The 23,933-nt window shown below is 43.2% G+C and overlaps 1 protein-coding gene across 7 annotated transcripts in view; it reads right to left on the bottom strand.

Annotated features, from left to right (window-relative positions):
• Positions 1 to 23,933, bottom strand: part of agap1 (ArfGAP with GTPase domain, ankyrin repeat and PH domain 1) — a 689,020-nt gene that overhangs the window by 381,633 nt on the left and 283,454 nt on the right. For all 7 annotated transcript variants that reach the window (XM_041200794.1, XM_041200795.1, XM_041200790.1 and 4 more), the window contains exon 2: positions 14,432 to 14,490. In XM_041200794.1, coding sequence (XP_041056728.1) covers positions 14,432 to 14,490 — 59 coding nt within the window. The remainder of the gene's footprint in view (positions 1 to 14,431; positions 14,491 to 23,933) is intronic.

Below are 23,933 nucleotides of genomic sequence, written 5' to 3'. Positions count from 1 at the left end.
ATACAGAGCCTTAGTTGGAATACACTGGGAACACTACGTGCAGATCTGGCCCCCGTATTACAAAAAGGATATCACTCATGTTAAATATTCATTTTGCTCACAAATTGCACTAAAGTGGGGTGAGCCCAGAATAAGGGAGCATAAATTTAAGATCAGCAGATCTAATAAAAAATTTTTATTAGATATTTATTAGAATAAAAGAATTTTTCAGAGAATGTAGAACTCACGACTACATGGAGTGGTTGAAGCAGATACCTTTGATGCGTGTGAGTGAGAAAGGAATATACAGATATGGGACAGGGTGGAAAGAGGTAATGTGGGTAGGAGTAGGCTCTTGTGGGCAATAAACACCGGCACAGGCCAGTTGCACCAAATGGCCTATTTCTGTACTATACACTCTATGGAATGTAATATGTGTGTTTTATTTTCCATTTGCTTTGAACACTTTTGTTTCTTCCAAACATTTTGGAAATGGGAAAAGTGGTGCTTAACTGATGGTCAAGAATTATCCAATCGATTAAGAGAGAGTCTATTCGCTTTCCAATTGAAGTGGAAAGGTGGTATCCCAACCTAATGGGCATGATATGCAACCAATAGCAGGGGAGTGGGGTGGGGTGGTTTCCATACATGTGCTGAAACCTGGAGGAATGCATCCAATCAAAGATGGCAATTTTAAACAAAGGCGTAGACTACTTGGGCTCATTTGGCCTCTCCGTAATCTCCATTTTAATATTCTCATTTTTGTGTTCAAATTTCTCCATGGTCTCTCCCCTCCCCATCTCTGTAACCTCCTCCAGCCCCACAACTCTGAGATTTCTGAGTGCTTCCAATTCTGGCCTCTTGCGCATCCCTAGTTTTTTTCTTCCAGCAGCTGAAGCCGTAAATTCTGAAATTCCCTCCCTAATAGCTCTCCCATTTCTCCTGATAAACGATTCTTAAAGCCTGAATTACCTGGAAAAACTCAGCAGGTCTGGCAGCAGTTGCTGCCAGACCTGCTGAGTTTTTCCAGGTAATTCTGTTTTTGTTTTGGATTTCTGGCATCCGCAGTTTTTTGTTTTTATTTTTGCTTCTTAAAGCCTACCTCTTTGACCAAACATTTGCTCACCTATCCTAATATCGCTTTATGTGGCTCGGTATCAGATCCTGTGGAGCACGTCAAAGGTGCGATATAAATGCAAGGTGTTGCTGTTGTAGATTCTATGCAGTGCGATGAAAAATATAAACTCTAGTTACTATAACAAAAAACAGATAATGCTGGAAAAACTCAGCAGGCCTGACAGCATCTATGGAGAGAGAAAAACAAAGCTAACGTTTCGAGTCTGTCTGACCCTTCTTCAGAAGGATCTGAAGAAGGGTCATACGGACTCAAAACGATCACTTCGTTTTTCTCTCACCACAGATGCTGTCAGGCCTGCTGAGTTTTTCCAGCATTTTTTGTTTTTGTATCAGATTTCCAGCATCTGCAGTATTTTGCTTTTACCCTAGTTACTATAATATGACCTGTGCAAAGAAACAGACCCCCCACCCCCCCATTTACAAAGTGATGAAACTCTGAATTCCAGCTGCTAACGATTCTGAGGAGGTTGGGGAAAATAACTTTAACAGGTTGCCTTTATTGCAAGTATAATATTTTGGGGTGGTGGAAAGTGGGGAACACATGTTTGTGTCCTAATTAAAACACATGCAGTAACAGAACTATGGCGGGTCCCTAGATCAAAAGATGGCAATGATAGGAATTGTTTCATTGTCTGGAGCACAAATCTGTTACACTTATCCTGACAGTTTCAATAACAGCCTTTATTTAAACATTGCATGGTGATTGGCTGCCCTCAAATCACTCTCTGTTTAAAATGACACTGTTGAAATAGAGGCCTTGACCCTAACAAAAGCTTCAACGGTTGCACTAAGTGCAAAACCTGTAGGTATCGGAGGAGACATGCAGAGTATAAGAGAATCAGCTTCGGTTTAGTTACGACCATTACCATGCCACACTCAGCAAACCTGCCATTTAAAAAACAACGTAGAATAACATTCGGCATCCAGGCATAGCTTTGTGGAGTACAAGATTCAACCATTATTTAACTGTTGTGATCCTGAGTGCCACTTTATAAATTGGCAGAGATAACAAGTGTTGACTTTTAGCAAAATGCCCTCAAATTTACAGACAGTCATGATTATTACAGAATGACCTTCACAGCAAACTAACTGAAAATGTAAAGCTATGTATGCCTGGCTTGTGTTCTCAGCACTCTTCTTTATAGTAGCAAGGACAACTTATGCAAGCCAAGAAAAGCAGCTGAACAGCTTCAATCTCCCTGCCTCAAATGAATATTGGACATCTCCTGCAACACAGAGTGCTGAATATGAAAGTGCACCAGCGTGCAAGGAATCCTCAGCACTCTTGTGTCAGCAGCAACTCCATTGGCTGGATCCATGTGAGCCGAATGGATGATGGCAGCATCCCCAAAGAGACGCTCTATGACAAGCTTGTTATTGGCACGATATACCAATACCACGTCTGTGATACAAGGATGCCTGAGATACAAGGACGTCTGCAAGCAAGGCCTCAAGTTGACTGGGATCAGATCGATGCGTGGGAAATCATCGCTGCTGACCGGATGCCTGGAGGCAAGCAGTCAGGATGGGTGTGGAAAAAGCAGAGGACAAAAGAAACAACCAGAGGTCAGCAAAACATCAGTCGACCTTGGGCCAATGTTATTCATCTATGTCAGCTGCAGAAGGGACTGCCACTGTCAAATCAGCCTCTACCACCACAACAGACGATGTTCAATCTGGAAGTGACATACTTCCTGGGCGCAGTCCATTGTCTCCCAAGATGTACGAATGCCTGCAACTATTTTCATATCTCAACTTTCATAACAAATGAATCATTTTTCAGCCTGAATGCTAAGGTGATCTGCTTTACAGCCAGTCAATAGGAGGACTGTAAGAATGACAAGGAAATGAGCATGCTTTTCCTCCACTGCCTGCTGTGGAGTGACAGCCAGTGAGGATAGAAGTAGCCCACCTGAACTCCCCAGGAATTCATCGCATGAAAGTCGATAGATGCAAACATACATCTTGCCAGTCAGGGCATAAAAATGCACATCCCGCACTTAACAAATTCCAGCATAGGTCCCAAGTCCTATTCGTTCTTTGTGACCCAGTGAGGAATTGGGCTGAAATGTTACTGACGCTAGCTTGAGTCCTCAAAGGATTAATGTAGAGAAAAGGAATGGGAGTGGGCTTTCAAATTCAGAACATAGTCTGCATTTTTATTCCCAAAAACTTCAAACTTCTGCTGTCCAGCAACAACTTGCATCAATGTAGTAGAAGATCTGAAAGCAATTCACAGCACCATTATCAGACAAAAATTTACACTGTGCCACAAAGAGGGTTATTAGGAAAGGTGACCAAAAATTGGTCAAAGAAGTAGGTTTTAAGAAGTGTCTTAAAGGACATGAGAGGGAGAGAGAGGCAGAGAGGTTCGGCAAGGGAGTTCCTGGACCTCGGGCCCGGACAGCAGAAGGCACAGCTGTCAATGGTGGAGGAACTGCAGTCAAGGCTACAAAAGAGGCCAGATTGCAGGACAGTAGGAACAGTGGAGATCTTGGCACTGGGGCAAGGGGAGGGAGGGTTGTAGAGCTGGAAGAGGTTGCGTGGAGGGACGGCCAAGGCCACTGAGTAACTTGCGCGCAAGGATGAGATATTTAAATCTGAGATGTTGGCGGACTGGAAGCCAACGAAGGGTGAACAGGATTCGATTGGAAACGGAATACGGGAGAAGCGTTTTGGGTGAGCTGAGGCTATGCAAGATGGGAGGCCCGTCAGGAGGGCACTGGAATAGTCGAGTCTGGAGGTAACAAAAGTATCGATAAGAGTTTCAGCAGCAGATAGGCTGAGGCACGGGTGGAGACGGATAATGTCTCAGAGGTGGAAGTAGGTGGTCTTGGTAATGGAGAGGCCATGTATCAGAAGAATACATTTCCTTGCATGGCACAAGTCATTTAGCATACTGATGTCCACGCACTAAGAATGAGAAGTGAGCTGCCAGGACCCATGGACTCCTGACCCAGTATAGCCAACACCTTCAGGAACTAAAGGTGCAGGCGTGAATCAAGAAACAAGGCCATTCATTCAACAGGGTCAACTCCAACTAACATGGAATAATCACAAAGTTAAATGCAAGGTTTTGTACCAGCCAAACAATTGATAAATCCAAGGGTATGAAATATTCCACCTGCATTATGATTAGCCATCACTTTTTTTTCCACGTTTAAGTCATTTTATGTAAGATTAAGTAAATGATAATGAAAGGCTGTAATAATAAATAGTACTGACCTGAACTTGCTGCCCACAAGGATGGTAGAAGTGGTCACAATCAATGATTTCAAAAAGAAATTGAATGAGCACTTGAAAGAAATTAATCTGCAGGACTACGGGGATCAAGCAGGTGAGTGGGGCTGACTGGATCGCTCCGAAGGGAGCCCGCACAGACTTGATGGGCCAAATGGCCTCCTTCCTTGCCACAAATGACTCTATGAGGGGTATTTTATGCCCTCTCCCATGGCGAGTCTGGAGGCGGGGAGGGCATTTAATCAGGCAGGCAGGGACCATGCCACCTTCCCGCTTCCACCCCTGATTTTGTCCGTGGCAAAGCCCATGGACGATCTTCCAAACCCCACTGCCAATTGAGGACCTTAAGTGGGCAATTAATGCTCTCTTAAGGAATTCATCCTGCCACCACTAGTGTTAAACCAATGTCAGGTGGGCATGTCACCATGTGGGAAGCAGGACAAACAAACCTGTGCAGATTGAATGCGGTCTCCGAGTTGAGGGTGGTGCGTGGTCTCTTGCTCAAAGGTGCTCAGTGCCTGATCAAGGGACTTGGCATCGGGAGGGGCAGAGGGCTACTAAGAGTCACCCCCTACAACCCCTTCCATGTGACACCCATCCAGCAAAATCCCTTCCACTATCACTTAGCTCTGGCCTGGGTCGCGCCATGATCCTGGGCCTCTGGTGGGTGCACTTCCCACAGCAGTCACTGCCTCCCGAGAGGCACTGCTGAACAAAAGGGCTGCTGGCCTCTCATTGGCCAGCAGCTCTCGGCGGCTGAACTTCTAACCCCCAGGGTCCTGATCCCGTGGAAAGCCCACCAATTCCCACTATATTGCCTGATTGGCTTGTGATTCAACAGGCCTTCCATGGGATGCAACACGCGTCTCACCGCCTGGAAAGCCCCCCAGCGCCTCCATAAAATCCCCCACACAACTCTATAAATGGATTTTGAAATGCATTTCAAAAATCTGCTACGTATCACACCCTGCATCCTGCAAAATATGCTATAAAAAAGTGCATTGTTAGGAAATCATAACACCAAAGGGAAAACAACATTCATTTCGCTGCCTTTCAGCGTTAGCTCTCTGAATCAGAGCACTGGGTTTGAGTTCCACTCCAGAAATAGAGCACACCATCTAGGCTGATTCTCCAGTGCATTACTGAGAGTGTTTTCTTGGTGTTTGGAGGTTTGTGCGCTCTCTCCAACACCTCACCTTCCCCTCTATGTGATCCCGACAAAGTCTCGCCATGTGCTCGGTGCCCTCCCAAATGAACCTTCTCCATATTGGTCAGTCACAAGCCAGGGACCCTCCCAAGAGCCAAATGGAGACATTTGATCTTTTCAGGGATACTTTGGAATGCATCCCTGCTGTCTTCCTGGGAATCTCCAGCTGTAACCGAAAGAAAGCTGCACTGTCAGTGGTGCTACCTTTTGGATGAGATATTCATCTAATGTCCCCAATTTCTCTCTCAGGTGGACATAAAAGGAAGATGTCCCTGGTGTCTGGGCCCAATATTTAATCCCACAACCAAGATCACAAAAAGCAGATTACCTGGCCCTTGTGACATTGCAGCTTGTGGGAGTTTGCTGTATACAAACTGACTGCCATGTTTCCTACATTACAACAGTGACTGTACTCCAGAGGTACTCCATTGGTTCTACATGGTGCTTTGGAAAATCCTGAGATCGCAAAAGGCACTATATAAATATAAGTTTGTCCTTCTGTCTTTTCAACAGTTTTAAAATTAGAAGGGAATTACTATCGCCAAACAGCTTTAAACATGCACAGAAGTAATGGGGAACAAGCAGAGAAATCAAGATAGCAAAACCATCATGAGATTATACAGTCCTAGCGTATTATTCTTTTGGACCTTGAAGTAAATCCAAATTGACTCTCAACATAATCTCCTGCATTTCAACGGCCTTCTGATTTCACTGAACAAATCCCTGCACAATGCAAGCTTCACAATGCAAAACTAAAGATCAATTTTGTGATCGCAGGTCAAAAACTACCGTGACTGCGTCACTCTGGCTACCACGCACAATTGCACTGAGATCAGCTGGGCTTCTTGAGCAGTGCACTCCCCAGCTCGTGCACAATATTCACACAGGCTCCTAGCATTCCTGGTGCTGAGTACACGTACAACAGCAGGAAAGGGTTGAAGAAGCAACAGTCAGAAATGAAAAGGTCAAAAAAACTCAACAGGGAGGCACCAAACAGAGTCAGTCAGCATGAGATGGTGAGTCCAATCCTGACTCCCTATCTGACAGGTGGCTGAGTGACCTGTACGAGGTGGGTGCAAAAAGAGTTGCATGATTGAGACTCAAGAGGATAGCAGCGCACCATGCCTGGCAGAAATACAACAATCTGCAAGGCATACAGACAGATGCATTATATAGTGCATTTTAAGGAATACAGGAAGGTAAAGTTTCCTAATTCTTCCTAATACCAGGTAAATGGACCAAGATCCCAAAGACTTGCTCTTCAACCTGTTCCACATTTACTGCTCACATGTGCCAAATCCTCACAGATCCGTACAGCTCTGACACCGCATCATAGTAATGAACATTCAAGTAGCAAAAACAACTGACAATCTTACCACCACGTTCATCTCCCAAGAGCTTTGTACATCAAATCACCCCTCTTTCTGATTTCCATGGTGCTCCTGAGTGGCATCATCTGTTGGCACTGAGTTGTTCTTATATTTAACCTGCTGACAGGTTAGAGCACATTGAACAAGATGGAGAATCCAACATAATAATGTTTAATGCAGTTAGATGATACCTGCTGGTTGGTCTCGAGGAGATGGCATAGATCTATAATTTCCTCCTTTGTGAAGTGGAGGGGACAAACATAAGTCCTGTTCACCCATCACCTCTGTGCTCGCTGACCTCCTGGCCTGGCAATGCCTCAACTGTAAAATTCCCATCCTTGTTTTCAAATCCCTCCATGGCCACGCCCCTCCCTATCTCTGTAATCTCCTCTAGCCCGATGATCTTTTGAGATTTCTACGTTACCTAAATTCTGACCCCTTGTGCTTCCCTGAATTTAATCACTGTACCACTGGTGGCTGTGCTTTCAGATGCCATGGCCCAATGCTCTGGAATTTCCTCCCTAAACCTCTCTGCCCCTCTAGCTCTCACTCCCTCATCCTTTTAGATGCACCTGAAAACCTGCCTCCTTGACCAAGCATTTGGTCACCTGTCCTAATGTTTGGTAACACACCTGTGAAGTGCCTAGGGATGCTTTCTTGGAATTGTTTATTGGTTACAGCATAGAAGGAGGCCATTCAGCCCCCCACATCCATGCTGGCTCTCTGTAAGAGCAACTCAGCTAGTTCCACTCCCACAGCTTTCCCCACAGCCCTGCAAATTTTCTCTCTTCAGATAATTATCCAATTTACTTTTGAAAGCCTTGATTGAACCTGCCTCCACCATACTCCCAGACAGCATATTCCAGATCCCAACCACAAAAAGGCTTTTCCTCATGTCGCCTTTGGTTCCCCACCATCAGACTCAAATCCACAGCCCCTGGCCTTCAACCCTTCCACCAGAGGGAATAGTTTCTCCCCATCCACTCTGCTCAGACCCCTCATGACCCTGAAGACCTCCAACAAATCTCCCCTCAACCCTCACTTTAAGGAGAACAGCGCCAGCCTTCTCAATCCATCCCCATAACCGAAGTCCCTCATTCCTGGAACCATTCCTGCAAATCCCCTCCTTTACTATGTTAAAAGAGCTGTATAAATGCAAGTTGTTGCTGTTCACTTCAGTGCTTTGCAACACTCTGTATGCACAGATGTACTGGTTGAAATAGAGTTTTATTAAACTGCCAGTTTTTTCTTGCTAAACTTTGCAGGTCTGCAGGTTTTGACTGGATTCTGGAAAGTGGCCAAAACCTAGAAAATGCCTGAACATACACAAATCCTGCTCTTACCCCACCAGCCCACACACCTTGAGTATTACTGCTGTCCTACACAAATCTGGTTCAGAATATTTAATTGCAGAAATCTTTAATAATCTCATCTTCAATAAATCATTATTAAACAATGTCACGTATAAGGTCAAAAGGAGAAGGAAAATCTCTGACAAAAAATGCAGAAAAAGAATGAATTCTGGTTTCAGATGAAAATACTGCTAGTTAGCACTTTGGGATCTACTCTGGGGATGAGATGCTAACAAGAAAAATTAAATTACTTAGCTTCTTTAGCATAAAAAGTCCCACAACATATTAGAGATGACAACTGGGAATGAGCGCAAGCAAAGGAGAGATATCTGGAAATAAGAAGCAAAACTTTAGCTCAAGAGATGGGTTGTAATAGAAATATTTGAGGATGAAGAGATAAAGAATTCCAGGGAGGGAGTTCCAGCGAACCAACTGATGGCATTATCACCAACAGTGGAGATTTGGGAGGGCTGAGCAGAAAGGTCAGTTTGTATTAGCTATGTAGTCAAAAGAGTTAATGGAGCTGAAAGAGGTCACTAAATTTAGGTGTGCGAGTGAGGGGGAGGGTTTATAGATTACAAGGGTTTATATTAAATACATTGAGTACTGGACAACTTGGAGTCTGTGCAGAGAGCAAGTTGGGAGACCAGCAAGGTAAGCACTGGAGTCGATAAGTTTAGAAGTGACAAGACCATCTATATTTTAACAGCAGAGGTTGGGTGGGAGTGGGGCCAGGGGAGACAATGTTGTTGAGATGGAATTAAACTGCCTTGATGATGAATAGGATGTGGGGTTGAAAGCTATTTTTTTTATCACTCAAGGACCACTTGCAATTAGTTGATTGGGGGTAATATCATCCCCTGCAAATGCATCCCGTTTTCTCAATCAACGATAACTATAATGGTGAAGAGCTTGAGAACAGTCTGAGTTTGTAATTCAAACAAGTGACTGGGTCTTCACTTGATCCATCAACAGCTTGATAACACATTGAACAATAAGGAGGCAGGAGTGAATTCATAGTAATACATGCCCAAATCTGCAAGCAATTATAATACTAAGTAATGAGAAGCACCGTTCCCTTGTCTGCTATCTATACCACAAATAGCTGTTATTTTCTACAATGTGTACAAATCCTTCCTTTACCCACCCATTTCCTTATAAATCTGTTTCTAAAGGAACGATTCCTTCAGTACATAACAGTTGCATGGCCTCAGGACAACTCAAAGTGTCTTCCAGTCAATGAAGATTTTCTAAAGTATAATAATTGCATAATGCAGGAAAGGCAGTTGCTAACTTGCGCATAGCAAGATCCCATTTATCATAATCATATACCTGCAATCTGTTTTTTGTGATGTTGGTTGAAAAATAAATATTGGCCAGGGAACCAGGGAGAACGCCCCTGGTCTTCTTCAAAACAGTGCCATGGGACCTTTTACATCCACCTGAGGGGGCAGATGAAACCTTGGTTTAACATCTCATCTGAAAATGCAGCACCCGGTCAGTTCTGCACTGGGACAGTCAGCATGGATTATGTGCTCAAGTCTCTGGAGTGGGACTTGAACCCACAACCTCAGAACTCAAGAGTACAAGAGTGCTACCCCAATGAGGCACAGTTGACACCAGTATCAAATTCTGCAATAATGGGACACACAGAGAGAAGATTTAGGCATGTATTATTGTTCTATAGTCAGAAGGATCACATTCACAAATTTTCGGTATCGAGCCAACCTTCCCCAGGCCAGCAATATCATTATGCTGGTTTGCACACGCTCACATCCAAAGTCAAAAGGGCATATTCTGCTGCAAGTGCGGGTGTCGGCTGCCACATGCTCTTATCTCTGGAGTTATAGAGCATGGCACCAGAAGGGTTCAACTGCCTACAATAGCAGTGGCATTAGAATCAGGAGTAGGCCAGTAATCCCCTTGAGCCTGTCCCATCATTCAATCAGATCATGAGACTCTGTACCTCAATTCTGTTTGCTCACAATTCCATATCCCTTAATACCCTTGCCTGACAAAAATCTCTCATCCTCAGTTTTGTAATATTTAATTGACCCCCAACCTCAACAGTTTGCTGTGTGAGAGAGTTCCAGATTTCCATTGCACTTCTTGTGAAGAAATGCTTCCTGATATCATCTCTGGTCAGCCTAGCTCTAATTTTAAGATTATGCCCCCTTGTTCTGGACTCCCTTACCAGAGAAAATATCGTTTCTATCAAATCCATTCATCATTTTAACTTTTGCTAAATTCATTCATGGGATGTGGGTGTCTCTGGCTAGACCAGCATTTATTGCCCATCCCTAATTGCTGTTGAAAAGGTGGTGGTGAGCTGCAGTCAATTTGGTGTAGGGACACCCACAGTGCTGTTAAGAAGGGAGTTCCATGATTTTGACCTAGTGACAGTGAAGGGACAGGAATATATTTCCAAGTCAGGATGGTGTGTGGCTTGGAGGGGATCTTGCAGGTGATAGTGTTCCCATGCATCTGTTGCTCCCGTCCTTCTAGGTGACAGAGGTCATAAGTTTGGAAGGTGCTGTCAAAGGAGCCTTGGTGCAACGCATCTTGTAGATGGTACACACTGCTTCTACTGCATGTCGGCGGTGGAGTGAATGTTGCTGGTGGTGCATGTGGTGCCAATCAAGCGGGCTGCTTTGTCCTGGATGGTGTTGAGCTTTTCGAGTGTTGGAGCTGCATTCATCCAGGCAAGTGGACGGTATTCCATCATATTCCTGACTTGTGCCTTGTAGATGGAGGACAGGCTTTGCAGAGTCAGGAGGTGAGTTCTCAATTGGATCACCCCTTAATCTCCTATACTCAAGGGATTACAAAGTCAAGTCAATGGTCCTCATAATTTAACCATTTTTAGTCCTGGTATCATTCTGGTGTATCTGCATCCACTCAGAGACCAATATATCCTGCCAGGACAAAACACAGCACTCTAAATGGGATCTAACCAGAACCATGTTTGACAGTAACATAACTTACACCCATTTGTATTCTTGTTCCCTTGAGGTAAAAGTCAATGTTACATTAGCTTTTCGTAAAATTATTATTGGATAATTACTTGACAGAGTTACTTCCAATGGTATGCCTGACATTGGTGGCAACGTTGTAAGGTATGCAGAGCACTAAACAATATTGGGTACTGACTCCCAGTGCATGGAATTAGTTTTTTTTACCAAGCACATTATTCTCCTTGCCGAACCATCAGACCCCTCCTGAGGCTAAAAGTATAAAATTTCAGGAGAATAATCAGGCAACAGCTTCATGTGTTACTCCAAAAAATAAAAGTGATGAGATTTTCAATGCAGAAAAACTAATGCAAGAAATGTACGGTGAAGCACTGCATGCTCACCCCAAGAGGAAGACATTTATAATTCACTCGTGATGAACTAAGAGAGTGCCCCTTTAAGCAAGAAGAACCATCTGTCTCCCAGCTCCTCATTATGCATCCCCTATCAATGCTGATAAAAACACAATGTGTTTATTTTGAGAGAGGAAGGGGGCAGGAAAATGTTTCAAAGCTATAATAAAGTAACACAATACTCTGGAAGTTAAGCATTTCTTATTGTTTGCAATAGGCTGTGAAATGGTGAAGAAGCGTCATTATAAAGGAGATAAGCAACAGAGAGTTATACTATTGTATGACTAGGTAGAGTACATTACAAGGTTGTTGAGTCAACAGCCATATGTAGCACTGTACTTACCTTGCATTAGAAGAGATGAACTCACAAGCACTTATCTTAAATAATATCCTGTGTAACACTGTTGGCAACCAGATTCTTTGCTGCAGCAAGTAAACGATAACTCAACTCATACTGTCTACCGACTTTGGAAGTGGACAGCCAGGGGGGTCAAAACCATATATCAAAAACACTAAATGAGCAAAGAGAAAATGTTTCGAAAGCCACATACGTTGATTTCAGAAGTGTAGGACATCAATGAAATCAAATCTGTGAAAGAATTCCTTCAATAGTTAAAGTTTGATAGAAAAAATATTCTACTGAGGTTTCCGAATAGTGCTGAATACAGTATTCGGCCCAAAAGGTGTTTACAATACACATAAGCCTCCTAAAACTTACTACATCTCACTCTTGCACCACATCATCCGATTCCGTCTCTCTCCCTAACAGCATACCAATCGATTCCTTTCTCCCTAATGTACTTAGCAAGTCTCCCTTTAAATGTATTTGTTATTTGCCTCAACTAGGATAAAAACTGAGCATGCAACAGAGAGAGAGCACACAATAGAATGAACACGAGAGAGAGAGAGGGCGCGCGAGGCACAGAGCCAGAGAGAGGGCGCGCGAGGCACAGAGCCAGAGAGAGGGCGCGCGAGGCACAGAGCCAGAGAGAGCGAGCGCGAGACACAGAGCCAGAGAGAGCGAGCGCACGACACAGAGGGAGAGAGCGAGCGCATGACACAAAGGGAGAGAGCGAGCGCGAGACACAGAGGGAGAGAGCGATCACAAGACACAGAGGGAGAGAGCGAGCGTGAGACACAGAGGGAGAGAGCGAGCGCGAGACACAGAGGGAGAGAGCGAGCGCGAGACACAGAGAGCAAGCGAGTCAGAGAATACGTGACAAAGCGAGAGCGCACGAGACAGAGAGAGAGCAAGACAGAGAGCATGTGACAAAGAGAGACAGAGACAGAGAGAGAGAGATCATGAGACAAAGTGGGAGGTGGGGCATGCAAGGAGGATATGGGGAGCACTAACCTCTCACCACCAGCCCAGGAGGAGCAGATCGGGATACAGGATGTTCACGGAGACGTAAGTAACTGCCGGCTCATTGCATACAAAGATCACCGATTCTGCACATTCAGTGGATGCTGGGGCTTTTCATGATTTTTCATGCGTCTCAAGAATGATGGTCATATAAAACACATAACTGACTCTTTATCCATCCCTTCCACCACACCATGCACATTATAAAAGGGAGGGCGGACAGCATTCAGGCATTGCAGGTTTCCCTTTGAATGCTGCACTCTTGGGCTCCCAAAACAAAAACGTATCAAAGTGCTCTATGGCACAGGAGGCATCTGAATGATAGTCGTACTGTGGGGGAAGGTGATACAGGAGATGCTTGTGTTTGGACAGAGACTCCACTCAAGTCGTTCCTTTTCAAAATTCAATCTTTTTCTGTCACATACAAGAAAATAAAAGCATTTGATGATTTTGTTTTCCGCTAAACTTGGGTTATGGAGAAACCACTCCAATAACCTAGCCTCTTTATTTGCTTAACAACAATTGCAAACTCCTAACAAAAGTCTGCAATTTGGAAAGTAATGTTTTTCCCAAAAGTGTTGTTCTTCTAATCAATAAATGAGCAATTCCATATTCAATGTGGAAAATGCTAGCAGTTCTATGTTAAGGCAGCGACTTTTAAACTAATAACACACGTTATAAGTTAGGGTGATCATGTCAACACATCACACATACAGATCGAGATTTCAAGATTAATGGACAAGTACATGATAGAACCTCCTTGAATTAATGAACAGTTAAGTGCTGGAAACACTTAGCAGGCCAGTCAGTATCTGCAGCAGAAACTAGAACAAAGTGAGGTCACTGGACTTCTTCAATAACTCGGTGGATCAAAAGATTAAAAACTCAGTTCACAGTGGGATCGCAATGAGAGCAGTGGCAGGCCAGTTTCCTCTAATTGAGAGAGGAGAAATTAAAAAGTGGAAAAAGCTAATGTGTGTTTCTTTGAACACATTTCAAACAACCCTGTTAGAACATGGATTTGCCTGAACAGTGAGCAAAGGCAGGATCAGTTTGGCAGTGACGGTCTTATAATGGCCTACCAACACTCACTGACCAAAGGAATTAGAAATAGTCACTTCGACTAATATGCAGGGTTCATGTTTCTCAAGCTGTAGTGCATCATAAAGTAGCCAGCTTCAGAGACATGTTGTCGAAGCTTTTTGTCTTACACTCATCAAAACAAAAGCAAGCATGCCAAGCTCAAGTGATTATCTTAAATTATTTATTACTAAATGGTCTCATGAAAGAATTCAGACACAAAATACAAACAGTCAAGGATCATATATAGTGTTCACGAAATTTTCTGAGCCTTCCAAGATTATTTTTGCTGAAATCGTGCCCATGTCCTTATTTGAACGTGCTGGTAATGGTACTCACCACTTTGAGTTCTGGCACAGATCGGCTAAGCGTCCACTCTTGGCTGTTTACAAATGCATCTGCAAAACACAAGGACACAGCCAAAGTTAATAAACTCTGAAACTCTGATATTTTAAAAATGCCAGGCAATTACTATGGCTGCCCTTTGAAAATACTGCAATTTGGGGAACAAAAATTGAAGAGACAGACAACTGCTATACAGGAATGCCAAGTGATGTACTAAAGTGGAGTCCCCCTATCCTATTTGTTAACTCTAATCTTCACAAATACCCACTGGTATTTCCTCCTAAAACAATGAGATTCTCCATTCATTTTTAAAATGAAACTTCTGCACTCCAGAAAACTTGAATGAACAAAAACAGTTGCTCTTCAAGTTTGCTCACAGCTGTTAACAAAATGCAAGATCTGTGCTCAGGTGCATAGGCTAGAGTATAAGGGCAGATGGTGGCGCAGTAGTAATGTCACTGGACTAGTAATCCAGAGGTCCAGGCTAATGTTCTGGGAACAGGGGTTCAAATGCCACCATGGCAGCTGGTGAAATTTAAATTCAATTAATAAAAAAATCTAGAATAATAATGGTAACCATGAAACAATCATCAATTGTCCATCTAACGTGCTTCAGGGAAGGAAATCTGCCATCCTTACCTGGTCTGGCCCACATGTGTCTCCAGACTCACAGCAATGAGACTCTTAATCGCCCTCTAAAGTGGCCTAACAAGCCAGTCAGTTCAAGGGCAATTAGGGATGGGCAACAAATGTTGGCCTTGCCAGTGAAGCCCATTCCATGAAGGAATACATTAAAATTAAATTAACATGTTTCTTTCCATAACTCCCTATGTCCCAAGTTTCTGATCTCAGTTGTGGATGTCAGGGGAAGAAGTCAGTAGAGGTCAGCACTTTCTCACAATGAGACAGTCAGTCCAGCTACATTGGGCTCAAGATCATGGCTCAGGTGCTTTCCACACAGTTTTTTCTGGCACTCAGCACAAAAGATTGCTTCAACAGAGGTCCCCATGATCCAAAAAACTTTATGCTCAAACTAAACTGGGCATTAGTGTCTCCCAAGTGTTACTGATATAAAAACAAAAGAAAGACTTGGAATCCCTGCTCCCGAGGGATAATATTGAACTCTTCTGCTATTCTTCAGACAGGGCCATGGAATCTTTTACAGCTATTGGAGGGGGCTCATTACACCTCAGTTGTAACACCTTATCCAAAAGACACACCTCTGGGAGTATTAAACCAGATTTCTGTGCTCGTATCTGGAGTGGGGCTTGAATCCACAAGGTGGAGTGTGCTGCCAACAGGGCTACAGAGGAAACCCTTCACAGGGTTATTAGAAATAATACAAGACACCTCATACATCCCTCCAAAATCAAACAACTGTCTGGGAAAAATCTATATATATATATATATATATATATATATATAACATATCAATCAGAGTCCATCAGCCACTTTAAAATGGTTACCCATCCGCCAGCAACCAAAATCTAAGAGAAATATTAGAAGTATAGCTTGCATGAATTGAAATAAGGCAGAGTTCTAATCAGTCATAACCAGGGCTGGCAGAGGCTATGGCATGGGCCTCTTACTCACTCTGAGCCGAGACACCATCGTGGGGAAGGTTTTATAAGAAGAGTAATACGCTTTTAAAATGTTGACTCTAAGGGGAGATCCCTTGACATTATTTGAGAAAATCATAAGGTAGTCTTGTTGTTTCCATTGATGAGAAGCCAGCAGAGAATTGATGCCTTTTTCAACAATGCTGACCCATGTTTTAGTGAAGGAAATGAGACTAGATCACAATCTATTACGGAGATATGGCCTCTTGAATAAAGGAAATGGGTCAAATTATAGAGACTGGAAAGTAAAAAAACATATTATGGACACAACCTGACTCAAAGAGCTTGCTAATGAATGTCCATGCACAAATTGAACCCTTGGGCTACAAGTAATGGTCCTTGCTCATGTTTGAGATATCAAATAGTGCAGGAAACAATTTACAATGGGGAGGAAAGTACTGCCAGTGAACACACTTCATTACAAAGCCATTACAGGCTGCTGAGGAAATAGAGCAGCGTACTCAAGTGAACCAAGAGCAAGGTAGTGTCTGCGTTGTTTATGTCGCGACTAGCCTGATACCCGAGTCAGGTTTGAATTCCCTCCTGAGATTGATCCAGTTTATCTAAGCGCAGAGCTCCCCAACAGCTGGTCACTTGGCCAGGAATAAAAGCACCAAACATATCTAATTAGTGTCACATTACAGTAACAAACTGCCGCGTCTCCTCATTCAACAATAATCAAATTGCTGTTTCTACATATTGTACTTCGTACTAGACGTGGTTTTGCATTGCAATTCACTTCATGCCACAACAGAATATTTTCCAACTATTAATGGCATGTGTAGAGCTGGGATCAAATTGCACAATCACAGTTTTAATGGTGCGGGACATTCTTAAAATGCCAATAATAAATCAGGCAACAATGAATGCTTTCATCAATAGACCCGTGGCTGAAGGGGCATGTGCTGGCAGCGACATTTATACAAAGCGTTTAACACAAGGATAAACACATCCAAGACACCTCAGAAGCATGAAAAGTTGGCCCAAAGAGGAGAAGCCAGGATTACAGAGCATGGGGTACAAGCAACAAAAAGCACAATCACAGTACTGGGAGATGGAGAGAGGGAAGAGATGCATGGAAAACAGAGTCAGAGGAATGGAAAACTCGGGACAGACTGTACAGGTTGTTGAGATAGGCCAATACGGGATTTAAAGAGGAAGATAGAGTTTCAAATTTGAGATATTGTTGGTCACCAGGGCAGGAGCAAAGAATGAGCGGGGCTTCAGTCAGCAGAATTTTAAATGAGTTCAAGTCTACAGAATTTGAAGGATATCAAGCTGGCTAGGAGAATATTGCAATAGTGGAGTCTGGTGGTGACGATGGTGTGGATGAAGGTTTCAGCAGCTGATGAGGTGAAGTAGCCACAGAGACCAGTGACATTAAACAGGACGATTTTTTGTGACGAAGAGGATGTGGTGTTGAAAATCCAGCTGAGGCTCAAGCAGGATGCTAAAGTTGTAACTCCTCCAGTTCAGCCTGAGACAAAAAACAGGGATGGGGATGGAGTCGGTGGCTTGGGAACAGAGATTAATAAGGACCTGCAAGTGCTTCACAATATGGATGTAAATTACCCGACATAAATGCGCGCTTCAAATTAAATGCTAGATCAATATACCAACACAAAAGGTCGAGGAATTGCGAACACAAATAATGTCCAGTAGTTTCTGAAATCTTGTGCACTGGTGTAAAGAACATCGTGCTGGAAGACATCGCTGCCTTCAAAATTGGCCACACCCCAGGTCAAATCAATCACCATATGAGGTTCCACCAATTGCACTTGTTGATGAGGTTTTTAAATTTAGGGTGATCTTTTTAGACAAAAGCATAGTAAGAGCCAAGTTTTAAAAGCTTTCAAATATTCGGTTTAATTTACTAATAAACTGATCATAGTTCACGAATGTAACGTGTAAATGGTTCTGTATAGTTCGTTGAACTAATTTTTTGGATCTTTAAGATCAGGTCACTCACAGCACTGGATTAAAATCTGATTAAAATTATAAACTCATTTTCAACTATATTAATAAAACTGCACCAAGTTACCACTCTTAAATACGTCAAGGAATAGTTTTAATGCAAAATGACTCTTTTTAAAAAAAACTACGTTCTGATTGTGCGAGTTCATGGGAGATTTAATATAAAATTTTTTTAAAATGTTGGAAAAACTCAGCAGGTCTGCAGCATCTGTGGTGAGAGGAACGTTTCAAGTCCACGTGACTCTTCTTCAGGGATGGGGATGGAGTCAGTGGCTAGAGAACAGAGATTAAGTGCTTCACAACATGGGAGATTTAGGTGATATGCAAATGAGTCTGAATAGAAATTTGAGTAAAGCACTGAGGGAAATCAGAAAAATTTTGGATGTAGTTTGTGTCCCATGGCTCTATTCTTTGAATAGTGCAGATGGAAATTTTCCATCTACCTTAGGGATTAAATGGGGCTCCGTTTGATATCACTCACTCACTTTTCATGGGGAGTCAGAGCCTATTCCAACAGGCAATGGGTGCTATGCAGCGTACAGTCCATCACAGGGCACATACCCACATGCACACAGACACAAACTCACTAAGGGGCAATTTAACCAATGCTAATCCACCTAACCAACATGTCTTTGGACGATAGGAGGAAACTGAAGCACCTGGAGGAAACCCACGCGGGCACAGGGTGAATGTGCAAACTCCACACAGACAGACACCAGAGGTTGAAATCGAAGCTGTGAGGCAGAAGCACTAACCACTGTACCACCCTCTCAGCTTGATATCTCTTTTAAAAAAAGCACTTCTATATTGTTGCACTCCCTCAGTCCTGCCCTGAAGTGTCTGGCTAGATTATACATTCAAGTCAGCGGAGTGGGGATTTAACCTACGACCTTCTGACTGAGAAACAAGTCAACTGTCAGTGAACCAAAGCTGACACTTCAGCAATGGAATATATTTTTAATTTGTACTGATCCAGCAAGTGTCATGCAGGTCAAGGATTTATGGCAACCATTTTACTCTGGCTTGTTTACTGTCCATTACAATGCTAAGTGACTAAAGAATACGGACAGGCTGAGGATTTTAGGAATGAGAAATTAACTCTTCTTTAATACACAGGTGTCAATTATACTGTCAGGTTTTAAATAATCGAACAAATGAGCGCTTAAGCAATAAGCAAATGTCATGGGCAAATATGACTTGAAGAAGCATCAGCCCACTTACGTACAAACACTGCTGGACTGCTAAATCTAGCCACTGGTTCAGTGGATAAGAACATAAGAACCCACAAAAGCTCTGAAAATAAGAGTATTGAGAAAAGGGCAGGAAACCAGAACAGCTGGTATAGGTCAAGTAGTTCAAATAACTTCATTCTTCACTGTAAGGCCCTACGATTCTAAGTCTACGCCTTTCACGTGCAGTCCATCACACACTGGACCCAAATAACTTGATCTTCTGCGACTATGTCTCTCTGTATCATTCTACTTCAATAAATTAATCAAAACCCTAGAAGAGGGGTGGGGAACCTTCTTCTTATCAAGGGCCATTCACACATAGACAAAATTAGTTGTGGGCCGCGCACATAAAAAGCAAATTAATTTAGCTTTATAAAGAGAATAGAAAAACTTTTGGATGTTTCCACGCTCAGGAACCATGCTCCATATGATATTCAATCATATCTGATTGTACCTAGATTTATAGGGGTAGAGCTTCCATTTAAATCATGAAATCGCATCCAAAATTGCACTGGTTAGATTAGATTTTAAATTTCTGATTAAAAATAATTTTCATAAACAAGTGTAAAATTTTCTATGAACAATGCAATTAAGCAGTGTAGTATAACGTAATTATGCCTTTTTTTTTAAACAGCCCAATAAAAAGTATTCTTGGATGCATAGAAGTCAGGGGTTCCCAAACAGTGGGCCGTGACCCCCAATCGGGTCATGAGACAGGTAACTGGGGTCGCCAGCTCCGAGACAGCAATGGTGGCTGTGGAGCAGAGGCTTAGATTTGACAGTCCTGAGATTGGCTGCCAGGTCCCTTTAAATGTGCTCAGTTTTTTTTTGTCTGTAGGCATGGCCTAATCCAATGAACTCTGAAGCCTGATCACTGTCACCAACAAAGCCTGCAAAATGGTAGGTGTCAAAACTGTTTTCTGTACCTTATCTCTGCTGTTTGAATGCCCATCTCACTCGACAACTCTCCTCTCACCACCCCCAAATTTTCACTCTGGAGTCACACCAAGTGTGAAGCATGAAAATGGGGTCACAGCAGGAAAAAGTTTAGGAAGCACAGATGTAAGTGGTAACTAGGTGCTGTTGTATTAATACAGTTGACAATAGAAAAACAGAATTACCTGGAAAAACTCAGCAGGTCTGGCAGCATCGGCGGAGAAGAAAAGAGTTGACGATTCGAGTCTTCGTGACCCTTCAACAGAACTGCTCTGTTGAAGAGTCACGAGGACTCGAAACGTCAACTCTTTTCTTCTCCGCCGATGCTGCCAGACCTGCTGAGTTTTTCCAGGCAATTCTGTTTTTGTTTTGGATTTCCAGCATCCGCAGTTTTTTGTTTTTATCAGTTGACAATAGGTTTATCACAAAAATTAAACATTTTTAGCACAAGTGTCCATTCGTCCACTTATAAGTAACCTGATTTAAAATCACTGAAAACATCTTTTTAAAAAAAAGCTATACCAAACCATGTACTACTTTAATTGGTGTACATTAGTCAGTTCCCTAGCAAATTCAATATATTTTGATATGAAAGAAAACTTATAAAACACGTCTTCACTTGCTTATGCATCAAACAGAATAAGCTGAATTTGAAAAGCCTTCCTAGTGGAATCTCACAATGTTGCAATGGAGGAATGGCCCGTTTTGCATGTAAGGCTGATCTGACAAATTGAATCTCCGACCAGTGGAAAAGATAGTGGAAAATGCCAACGTAAGTAGTTTTGGATGTGCCTTACATTCTACTCGAGTCCTCTGGTTCTATGTGGACAATCTAAGCTAAATCAGTTTCTTTCATTTAAGTTTCCAATTTCTGAGCTTTTACAAGACCTGATACCACCCACTCAATTCTATTTTCCTAACAAGAAACCATTCTGTTCTGTGTCACGCCTCATAATTTAAAAGTCTAAGTCCAGGAATCATCCCTGAAACACAACATTTTTCTGAAGGAAATGTGCCCACAATTGCCCTGTTGTAAATGTGAGCTGACCTGTGATCTATTTAACTTACTTCAACTAGCGATGAGTGCCTTTAAGATGTATGCATGCACTTGATTATGGATTAAAATGAATGCAGAAAAATAAAGATGGTAAATTCAATACATCAGCTAACCAAATTTTACCATACCACAGATACCCACCCACCCACAACACTTTCGCAAAATCTACACCATATAATCATGGTATTGCTCAGTAAGCCTGCTGCATGGATAGCAGGAAACCATTATTTAAAATTTTCAAAACTGGGTGATATTTTTAACATGATCACAACCACTAAATTAGTCTCAGTGGCCACATTAACAAATTTTACTTTAAAGACAGTGCTCAGTAAAGAACATTCTACACAGGACATGCGACACAGATACAGGCGATACCTCCAGAAAAGGCAGTGGAAGCAGAGTCCTTGAATAATTTTAAGGCAGAGCTAGTTAGATTCTTGATAAGCAAAGGTTATCAGGGGTAGGCAGGAATGAAGAGCTGAGGTTACAATCAGATCAGCCATGATCTTATTGAATGGCGGGGCAGGCTCGAGGAGCTGAGTGGCCTACTCCTGCTCCTAGTTCGTATGCATGTTCCTATACGGCCCAACCAGTCCATGCCGGTGTTTATGCTCCATTCAAGCCTCCTCACAGCTGGCTATCTAAATCTATCATAATCCTCTATTCCCATCTCCCTCATATGCTTGTCTAACTTCACCTTAAATGCATCTATACTATTCACTTCAAATACTCCCTGTGGTAGTGAGCCCCACATTCTTAGAACGCTAAGTAAAGTTATTCCTTCTAAATTCTCTATTGGATTTTTCAGTGACCATCTCGTATTGATGACCTCTAATTTTGCTCTTCTCAACAGAAGGAAATATTCGCTCTGTATTCGCTCAATCAAAACCTTTCATGATTTTTAAAGCTTTTATTAGATCATCCCTCAGCCTTCATTTTACAAGAGGAGAGACACCCAACCTGTCAATCTTTTTCTGATATGTACACCCATGCATTTCTGGTTATAATACCTTTATTAGCAATCCAGGTCCATCTGTCAGTCAGAGATACATCATGTTTACTAATCATTGTGCCAGAAGATTTGTACGGCAGGGTAGAGTAGAGAAGACGTTTTTGTTTGTGGGGAATACAAAACAATAGATCATAAATATATGATCACTAATCTATCCAATATGGAGTTCAGGAGATAATTCAGGTGCTGTTGTTGTCTGACGCACTGACCTCTCCTTCGCGGAGGCTGAGCGTTAATTCGCAAATACTTCCTCCTACCTCTCCCTGGACCATGACCCCACCGCTGAACATCAAGCCATTGTTTCCAGGACTGTCACTAACCTCATCTCCTCTGGAGATCTTCCTCCCACAGCTTCCAACCTGATAGTCGCCCAACCTCGGACGGCCCGCTTCTGCCTCCTACCCAAAATCCACAAACAGGACTGTCCCGGCAGACCGATTGTGTCAGCCTGTTCCTGCCCCATGGAACTCATTTCCCGTTATCTTGACTCCCTTCTCTCTCCCCTTGTCCAGTCCCTTCCCACCTACATCCGTGATTCTTCTGACACCTTACATCACATCAACAATTTCCAGTTCTGGCCCCAACCGCCTCCTCTTCACCACAGACGTCCAATCCCTCTACACCTCCGTCCCCCACCAGGATGGTCTGAGGGCCCTTAGCTTCTTCCTCGAACAGAGGCCTGAACAATCCCCATTTACCACTACTCTCCTCCGTCTGGCTGAACTTGTTCTCACACTGAACAATTTCTCCTTTAACTCCTCTCACTTCCTCCAAATAAAAGGTGTGACTATGGGTACCTGCATGGGCCCCAGCTACGCCTGTCTCTTTATGGGGTATGTGGAACATTCCTTGTTCCAGTCCTACTCCGGCCCCCTCCCACATCTCTTCCTCCAGTACATCGATGATTACTTTGGTGCTGCTTCATGCTCTCGTCTGGGCCTGGAAAAATTTATTAATTTTGCTTCCAATCTCCACCCCTCCATCATTTTCACATGGTCCATCTCTGACACTTCCCTTCCTTGACCTCTCTGTCTCAATCTCTGGTGATAGACTGTCCACCAATATCCATTACAAGCCTACTGACTCCCACAGCTACCTCGACTACAGCTCCTCACATGCTGCTTCCTGTAAGGACTCCATCCCATTCTCTCAGTTCCTTCGCCTCTGTCGCATCTGTTCTGATGATGCTACCTTCAAAAACAGTTCCTCTGACATGTCCTCTTTCTTCCTTAACCGAGGTTTTCCACCCACGGTCGTTGACAGGGCCCTCAACTGTGTCCGGCCCATCTCCCTCGCATCCACCCTCATGCCTTCTCCTCCTTCCCAGAAACATGATAGGATCCCCCTTGTCCTCACTGATCAACCCACTAGCCTCCGCATTCAAAGGATCATCCTCCGCCAACTCCAGCATGATGTCACTACAAAACACATCTTCCCTTCACACCCCAGGCAGCATTCCATAGGGATCGTTCCCTCCGGGACACCCTGGTCCAATCCTCCATCACCCCCTACTCCTCAACCCCCACCTACGGCACTTCCCCAAGCATACGCAAAAGATGCAACACCTGCCCCTTCACTTCCTCTCTCCTCAACGTCCAAGGGCCCAAACACTCCTTTCAAGTGAAGCAGTATTTCACTTGCATTTCCCCCAACTTAGTCTACTGCA

Source organism: Carcharodon carcharias, chromosome 12 (assembly GCF_017639515.1).
Source record: "Carcharodon carcharias isolate sCarCar2 chromosome 12, sCarCar2.pri, whole genome shotgun sequence".
In the NCBI taxonomy this organism is placed as follows: Eukaryota; Metazoa; Chordata; class Chondrichthyes; order Lamniformes; family Lamnidae; genus Carcharodon; species Carcharodon carcharias.
The sequence above is the reverse complement of the archived record's forward strand: the minus strand, read 5'-3'. Positions and strand labels throughout refer to the sequence as shown.